Source organism: Hydra vulgaris, chromosome 12, assembly GCF_038396675.1.
Source record: "Hydra vulgaris chromosome 12, alternate assembly HydraT2T_AEP".
Taxonomy (NCBI): domain Eukaryota; kingdom Metazoa; phylum Cnidaria; class Hydrozoa; order Anthoathecata; family Hydridae; genus Hydra; species Hydra vulgaris.
This window is the reverse complement of record NC_088931.1, coordinates 35,615,441-35,625,000: the sequence shown is the minus strand read 5'-3', so window position 1 is coordinate 35,625,000 and position 9,560 is coordinate 35,615,441. Positions and strand designations below refer to the sequence as shown.

The 9,560-nt window shown below is 29.7% G+C and overlaps 1 protein-coding gene across 12 annotated transcripts in view; it reads right to left on the bottom strand.

The window, feature by feature from the left end:
• The window catches only part of LOC100201775 (rho GTPase-activating protein 7), a 49,215-nt gene that overhangs the window by 27,190 nt on the left and 12,465 nt on the right, over positions 1–9,560 (bottom strand). For 6 of the 12 annotated variants that reach the window (XM_065813087.1, XM_065813086.1, XM_065813084.1 and 3 more), the window contains one exon: positions 282–353. In XM_065813087.1, the coding sequence (XP_065669159.1) occupies positions 282–353 (72 nt within the window). Of the gene's footprint in view, positions 1–281; positions 354–681; positions 874–907; positions 1,103–1,331; positions 1,768–6,644; positions 6,819–9,560 lie in introns of those variants that run through there. The other 6 variants (XM_065813091.1, XM_065813090.1, XM_065813089.1 and 3 more) reach the window with 5 other exon arrangements.

The following is a 9,560-nucleotide window of genomic DNA, read 5'->3' as shown; positions in this document are numbered from 1 at the left end:
TATATATATATATATATATATCTATATAGATATATATTTAGGGTTGTGTCTCTGTGGAGCAGGCTTGTTTGTCAAGCTTCGTGTTTTGGAGATATTGAATTGAGAGGGTTTTAACCATAATTAAGTAGCCTTCTCATTTGTAGCGGCTTTCTAGGCCTTGTTGACACAAATTAACATTAAAAATAAAAATAACAAAAATTTGAAATTAATATTTTTTTCCATGTTGTTGTTACTTTTTTTTTTTTTTTTTCTTTTTGTTTACATCGATAAGAAAATATTACCTTCATACATTTTGGCAAATAAGTTAAATCCTGTTGCTTTTAACCAGCAACAAGCTTCGAATGCTTCTAATTCTAAAAATTAAAAATGTTATTCAGCCTACATCAAAATGTGTGATTTTGATATTTATTTTATCAAGTAAATAAAATAAAAAATTTATATTATCTTTTTAACTTATATTCTAATTTTTATTTTAAATATGTTAATGTTTTTGATGTCTTGTTTTAAATTTTTTAACTTTTAAAAACTTTGGTAAAATAGTATTTATGGTAGTAAATAATGAATAACATTAAATGAAATGAAACGAAAAATAATATCATAAATAATATATTTTATATTTATAACGTTATATAAGATCATTTTCAGTAAATATTCTTGTCAAAAATATTAAAAGTTAATTACCTATTATTAAAAAAATGTTTATTTATTTTAATAAAGTAATCAATAAGGCAGTAAAAGTTATATTAGATTAAATTTAGTTTAAAATTTTTTAACTAAATTTAATCCAATATATGACTTTTATTGCTTAATTGTTTACTTATTTTGCTATGATACTTGATTGTTGTTTTAAAATGTAGCTTTATTAATAATAATAAAAAAAGATTGGAGAAGAAATTTCAAATAATACCATTTGAAATTATGTTCTTAAAAAGCTCTTGATAAAATGTAAATGCGCGTTACCACTTATAACATAAATTATTATTTACACTTATAAGTAATCGCTTTTAGTGTTGTTTTCTTTAAACTGATTGCGAGATAATTTCATTTACCGTATAGTTAATTCAGTTGACCGAACTTAGATCTTTATTCCGTGCAAATAAAATTAGAGGAGCTTTTTCGCAACAATAGATTTGCGACAAAGGCCTATACGATAAATAATTTTTTTCGTTGAATGAATGCTGAGATCGCTTTAAAAGCAGTGTATTGCCAAATTAAACTCATAACAAAATTTGATTTCGTATCATTTTTAAAAAAATAATAGCTTTCGATATAGTCTTTTGAATTATAAATTTATTTAAAATGTATATTTAAACTATATTTAAATTAGTAACCGTGGCGTAGTGGTTAGAGTTCTGGCCTCAGAACTGGAGGGTCAGCGGTTCAAAGCTGGCTCTGGTCATTTTATGCATCGTTTGTACGGAAGAAGGCGTGAACTTCCTGGTTAAATACAATTCCGCGGCGCTCTGTAATAAGACTGTTAAGACTTCATGAAGTATAGCTGAATATAGTTTACGAATATATTATATGTTTTTTAAGTTATGTATAAAAATGAATTGCTCTAAGCATAAACTTTAATGTCCACTTTTCATTAGAAGCCAGAAGCCTAAAATCTAGTTCCTGGTTAATCAAGTTTTTTTTTCTTTCTTTCTTTACAAATTTACACTGTTTCTACATTAATACCATAAAACTCTTTGCGTTTTCAACGGACATATAAGTTTGTGTAAAAATGTTTTGGCTTTTAAAATACCCTTTAAAAAAAATGTATTTATTTTTATCGTTTATTTTTTATATTTAAATATATGACACTTTGGTAGTTGTGCAATATATTGAATTTATGACGCAAAAACGTATAAGGTATTACATATGTAATATATTTAAGGAATCCTTAGAGAGTTTATTTTATGTAGTGGCATCCGGTTTGTTAATAATTATGTATAATAATTTTTTTTTATTATATGGTTTTCACCAAACTAAAAAAAAACTCTTTTATTTATCAATCAAATAGTATAGTAAAACAATAGAGATAATAAAGCAAAACGATGACAATATTAAATAAATTCTCGATTTAAAAAAAAAAAAAAAAAGCAAGCTAAAAAAATGTCGGTTAAAAAATTCAAAGTAAATTAAAAAAAGTTGTTACAGCATTTTTTAAAAGAAAAAAGTAGACTTATTAAGAACCGTTGAAGAAAAAACTAAAGTATTTAAATTGTTTTAAGCAGGCTTTATTTCAATCGACTATAAAGATAACCGTTTTCTTTTTAAATCTATCGGCGTCGCGGTAATATAATTACTAACGTCATTTTCCCATTACGCGAAGATTAATTATTTATATTTTGTAAGTGCTTTCATAAGCCGAATTGTAACGGTTTACTTTTCTGCGTCATCGTATTAAGGCGTGGTTTGACAAACGACATCGTAAACAATTTAGAACATTAACTACTGCACGTTGTGAAAAAAAAACCCATTAACAAATATATTAGTTAATCAAGTATATTTACACTAGTCTATATATATATATATATATATATATATATATATATATATATATATATATATATATATATATATATATATATATATATATATATATATATATATATATATATATATATATATATATATATAGAGAGAGAGAGACAGAGAGAGAGAGAGAGAGAGAGAGAGAGAGAGAGAGAGACAGAGAGAGAGAGACAGAGAGAGAGACAGAGAGAGAGACACAGAGAGAGAGAGAGAGAGAGAGAGAGAGAGAGAGAGAGAGAGAGAGAGAGAGAGACAGAGAGAATATTCCAATATAAATTAGCACTGAAACGCTTATAAACAAAATAACGCTTATAAACAAAAGCGCTTAAAAGTGAAAAGTTCAATAAAATTAATGCGGAAAACTTTATTTGACTGCGCCAAATATATTGTCTGAAATGGTTTTTAAAAGTTAAAAAAAAGTATTATGAACAGTTTATATTGCTAAAAACAGAAGTCGATCCAGTGATTTTTCGTATTTGGATGTTTTGCCAAAAATTGCGCTGATTAGAGCCTTAGAACGAAAATACTCTTAAAATAGACACCACCGGCCTAGACCTCTTAGGAGTATTTTTAAAAAAAAGGAAATTTGGTTTTTCCATAAAGAATATATATATTTTTTAATATAAGATTAAAGTTCATAATATAGTTCCAAATTTACGATATTAGTTTCTAAACATTGTAGTATTTTTCAATTAAGTTTTAAATTCTTCATCAAACTTTTATTTTGAGAGTTGAAAATTATGTTTAGAAAAACATAAGTGAATTTGAATTTGAATTTGATTTTATTTAGAATCAATAAATTTACAATCAATAATAATTTTTTTTTATGTTTTTACAAATTCAATAATACTGTAAATTAGTCAATCATTAATTATAAAGTATATTGACGAAGAGATGCAACACCAGGCATCTCTATACTAACTAATGTGTAGGGCTAATTGTCAACGAGACAAGATGCCCATCATGATAGGAAACTTTTGAATAAGTTGACCGAGTGAGTGTCAATTGCTTCCTGTGGTAGCATATTCCAGGACGGTGTGACACGATTAGTAAAAAAGTGGTGTCGCTCTTCGCAATCGCTAATAATTTGTCTGTGTAGCTGTTTATTGTGACTCCTCCTGCAATATACGTTGTTAGAGATCCTTTGAGGAACAAAAAAGTTAACATCATCAATTTTATTTTTAATTTTAAACTGTTCAATAAGATCTCCTCTAGCTCTTCTCTCTTCCAGTGTTGTCACTCTAAATATATTTAAGCGTTGCTCATATGGGAGATGTTTGATTGAGGAAACTTTTGTCGCTCTGCGCTGAACTCTTTCAAGCATATTGATATCCTTTTTTAGGTGAGGAGACCATGCTTGAATAGCGAATTACAGGTGTGGGCGCACATATGTGATGTAAAGCGTTTGCCAGAGACAAATGCTTCTGCTTCGGAATACTTCTTTTAGTAGGCCCAATTTGTAATAGGCTACTGTGACTGCAGACTCTACCTGGGCACGGACTTTGAGGTCATTTGATATCAGAATACCTAGATCTCGTTCAGTTTCAGTTTCCTCCAGGTTTTGACGAGTGCCTTCTGTGTTCGTCATTGAATAGACTTGATTAGATTTTCTGTTACCTCGACCGACATGCATTGTTTTGCATTTTTCCACATTAAAGAACATCAACCATTTGTGAGACCATTTTATGGCTTGATCAATGTCTGATTGTAAAGCTAGCATATCTTCATTCGATTTTATCATGTTCATAATTTTACTATCATCTGCGTAGAGCTTGAACTGGCTGGTAATGTTGTCCGGCAGATCATTTATAAATAGTACGAAAAGGAGAGGGCCGAGGACACTTCCTAGAGGGACGCCACTTGTAACTTTTTTCCAATCTGATGTGAATATTTTAGCAGTTGAGTGAGTATCAATGACAACACGCTGTTGTCTATTGTTAAGCCAAGCATTTATCCACATGAGTGCTTTCCCGCTGATGCCATATGCTTTCATTTTGCTCAATAGGCGATTATGTATGACTTTATCAAATGCTTTTGAAAAATCAGTGTAAATCATATCAACTGGATACTTCTTGTGTGCAGCTTCTGTGAGGAAGTCGCGAGTTTCGAGGAGATTAGTCAAACAGCTTTTTCTTTGAACAAATCCGTGTTGTGCTATGCTTATTAAACCGTTTAAGTTACAGTGTAGCATTATTTTTTCATGTAATATACTCTCGAATATTTTGCATGGTATGGATGTGAGAGAAACTGGTCTATAATTTGATGCTCTTAGTTTGCTTCCTTTCTTGAAAATGGGCGTGACGTTAGATTTTTTCCACAGGTCTGGTATAGTGCTGGTTGAGAAAGATTTCTTGAAAACTAATGTTAGTGGCAATGCGAAAGCTTCTGCGCAGTGTTTGAGTACACGAGGGTGAACGTTATCAATACCAAGAGATTTAGATGCGTCTAGGTTTGCGAGTCGAGAACGGATGACGTTGATTGAAAAGATCTTCTCGTCTAATATACATTTTTTGTCAGTTCAGGGTTCTAATTCCGGCACAGGTCCGTCTGGCTCGTTGACAAATACTGATTGGAAATAATTGTTCAGGGTTGTGCAAATAATTTAAAGATCTGTTGAAATTGTTCCATCAATTGTTTCTATGGAGTTGAATACATATTTTGAGTTGGTTTTGTTTTTGATATGAGCGTGTAGCTTTTTAGGGTCGTTTTTATATAAATTAGCTAGGTTCTCTTCATATTTTAACACTGCTAATCTCAAAGTTTTGGTTACATTTCTGCATGCTTCTTTGTGCTTGTCTTTGAGCTCTCTATGTGTATGGCAACCAGAGGCAATATATTTATTCCAAAGTTCTTGTTTTGTTCTAATAGCTTTTAAAACTTTGTATAAACAAGTTTCAAGTTCCAGGAAACTTACCTGGAAGTTACTTAACTCAAACACTAAAAAATATATATTATATTCTTAGATTTAATAACCCAAACTGCTGTTATATCAAAGTTTTCAAGTTACCAACATAACTTAAATATTAAAACACCTGTTTAATAATTTGAGATTTGTTATGTTAAATTACCAGTCAATAAAGTCTGACAAATTTAATTTACTTGCCTTATTTAAGACCCTAAAAGTGTTGAAAGTCAGTTTGTTAGACATAAAGAAATCTCATGGATTTCTAGAATGAATTTTATGAACCGAATTCGTTTTATATTTTTTTACTGTCACAAATTGCAACAAACAACGATTTTTAGAATTTTTTTAGTAACAAATTGACCTTAAGAAGCATAGTTTATTAAACATCTGGAGCTTCAAAAAATATATTTGCATATACACACCACTTTTAAATTTATTGATGTCGTACTTTTACTTCCTAATAGCAATCTTATAAGTATTTTATATTTCCCAATAAAAAAATCTCCTTGGACGAATAGTAGGAATTAAAAATCTCATACTCTCTCTTTTATAACTAATTGCACGCAGGTGTTTTATCTCTTTAGTTGATTATAAACTTATTATTTTTAGTCTCCAATTTTATAAAGTTTTCAAAACTACCAAACATTCAATTTAAGGCAAAAAAATCATTACAAAAGCATATCCCTAAAAAAGTTACACCCATAGAAAGAATACATCGCCCATTTACATCAACCCTAAAACGTAACATTTTCTTTTTAAGCGTCAAAAAAACTTATGCAAAGTATATTTCAACACACTGCAAAGCAATTCAACAAAGCAGGTATTAACAAAAACAATTTATGGAATTTTGATAAAGTTGGCTTCTTTAGTAATCAAGGCAAGTCTTTAGTAATCGAGGCAAGTAACACTTAGTATAAGCTATTGGTTTCTGAATCTGAACCAACAACAGCTAGCATCAGCATACGTCAAACACTAACTCAAAAGTTCGACGTTGTAGTATCTCCAGCTATTCAAGAAAAGCTGAAAAACAATTGTATTTGGTCGATTTGGAATTTACAGCAGCCTTGCAACAAGTATTTCGCCTCAAACACCTTGACTTGAAAAAAACGACAAAATGTAGAAAGTTTTAAGTTCTAGTTTGTTTCTCGACAAAATACTTAACATTATTAAAAGATGCTGACAACACAAAAGCAGCAAAGCAAATTAAAAAACAACTTACGCTTAACTTTAATGATGAACAACAAATAAATCAAGCAACAACATCAATTTCAACAATAACCAAACCAAGATAAAAGCTCTGTAAAGTTTTAAATAAGCCTTCAACTCGTTAAAATATCGAATGGTACGAGACTGAAAATTTAAAATACAAGGTTTGGCTTTATCAAAGTGCAACCTATAGTGATATGTAAAACGCATCTAGTTTAATTGGGTAAAATGAATTATTTCTACATTTTTTTTCAATCAAACAAAGTTTATTAAAAAAAACTAAAAAAAAAACTTTTATTCGATTTGTAAATATTTAAAAACAGCTCAAAATTCTTTGCGACTTCAAAAATCTATATATTCGGTTTGAACCTGTTTATTCTATCAAACAAATCGATTTATAAAATAATTTGTTCAAACTTTAAAAACACTCTAATACTTTTTCTGTTTTACTGATAAAAAATTTTTAAACTAAATAGTTAAAGTATTTCAGACAGTAAAAAAAAAAATAGTTTAAAACAGATTGCAATGTTTAAAGAATGTAATTATTATTTAAAAGAAAAATGCCTCAAAAAGGCGAAAACAACATTTGTTTGCAATTTTTGTTTCTTTTTAATTAAATAAAATAAATATTTTAAAGAAAGAAATACTCGAAATGTAACTTGAAATGAAAATATAATAAATTATTTAAAGTGGGAAATGTAGCTCGATATGTAAATTTATTTTTCGCTGCTCTCATTTCAAACATTTGTATAAAAGTGGTTTCACCTTAAATACCAAAATTTAAAAAAAATTGTTAACATGTTGATCTTAAAATTTTTATTTTGTTTATTTTTTGTTATATAGATCATTTAAAAATTTCAGACATTTTTTAAAATCAAATAATCCGAAATACTTTGCACTCTGCCTCGTGAGAGGCATGTGTTTTTTGTTGTTGTAGTTTGTTATTCAAGCTATATATAGTTTTTGTTTATACAATTATTGAGTTTATCAAAACTAAAGAGTCCTTTAAGCTTGCTGTAGTTATTTACAATTAGTGTAGCATTGCGCATTTTGTAGTGTATTATTTTTGCATACATTGAGTGAAATCCAAAGTAACCTTTTAACATAGATTGTCAAAAGCATAAAACAATGAATATAAATATATAGAAAGTTGTAATTGTATTTTTACATTCTAAGCATATTTAGCATATTCTAAGCATATTAAGCATAGAGTATTAGTTAAGAAGTTTTCAATGCTGTATAAAAAATATATATGTAAGTAATTTTGTAAATTGTGTTGTATGAAATATTTTAAAGGTTTTGTCATTCATTTTTGAATTTATTTTTATTTAGCATTTCATAGCAAAACTATGCCACGTGTATGCCACACACGCAAAACAAATTAATTCCGGATAATATATAAATTATACTAAGAGTTAAATTTCAAATTCTAGCCATTCTACAGCAGATGTTGGCGCTTGTTGTTGATGCTTGTTGTTGGCGCTTGTTGTTGGTGCTTGTTGTTGGCGCTTGTTGTTGATGCTTGTTGTTGGCGCTTGTTGTTGGTGCTTGTTGTTGGCGCTTGTTGTTGATGCTTGTTGTTGGCGCTTGTTGTTGGCGCTTGTTGTTGATGCTTGTTGTTGGCGCTTGTTGTTGGCGCTTGTTGTTGATGCTTGTTGTTGGCGCTTGTTGTTGGCGCTTGTTGTTGGCGCTTGTTGTTGATGCTTGTTGTTGGCGCTTGTTGTTGGTGCTTGTTGTTGGCGCTTGTTGTTGATGCTTGTTGTTGGCGCTTGTTGTTGATGCTTGTTGTTGGCGCTTGTTGTTGATGCTTGTTGTTGGCGCTTGTTGTTGGTGCTTGTTGTTGGCGCTTGTTGTTGATGCTTGTTGTTGGCGCTTGTTGTTGGTGCTTGTTGTTGGCGCTTGTTGTTGGCGCTTGTTGTTGATGCTTGTTGTTGGCGCTTGTTGTTGGTGCTTGTTGTTGGCGCTTGTTGTTGGCGCTTGTTGTTGATGCTTGTTGTTGGCGCTTGTTGTTGATGCTTGGTTTTTTTTTTAATAGATATTGTGAATACTTGTGTTCTTGGAAAGTCAGTTTTGGATATTGAGGAAAGAATCGTTTCCTAATTTTTAAATAATCTTCCTGGAAAAGACTGTCTCTCATTTTTTGAAACATCGCAATGCTGACCTCACTTAAAGTAATGTTGAAGATTTTTTGCATTCGATGACTTTAACTTGATTTACTGGTTTAAGAATTGATTGCAATTAACTTCATCAGATTTATCGAATTTAAGCTTTTATAAGAGATTTTTGAGTGTCTTTTATTACCCTCTCATTTTCAATATGCTATGAATAAGCCGATAGTTAATTATATCATATCAGTATAATACTGTTTAAACAAAAAATGTAATGACATTTGCAGTGAAACGTATTACTTTATCTTTTCGGTACAATTTTGCAATAATTGTCCTTTTCCATACAACCTGATGTTGGTGTTGTATATTTAGTGTCTGCAGAGTCGACTGCCTCAGTTTATACAAGATCAGATTTATAGTGGATGAAGAAATCGCAATTTATTGAGTAGTAACAAACAACTGCAGGGTTGTTTATCCCAGAAGTTACAATAACTGGCAGAAAAACTTGATCTAATGATTACAGCATCATTTGTCATTTCAAAACTGTTGAAATATATAAAGGTAAAAATGCACGATAATAACCAGTTCATTCGAATGTACGTCATATTTTGAAAAAAAGTTGGAATAAATTGTTACCTTAAAAAAACCTGGAAAAAAGTATTAAAATTATATTATGAATTATCAAAATCCGAAAATGTTGGTAAAGCTAATTTTACAAATTTAATAAAAATTTTATGTAAAGGCAGCAGCTTCATTAAGACGCACGCATTCAGTTATTTGAAAATAAGGCTATTTTCTTCAAAAAAATCATGTAATGACAT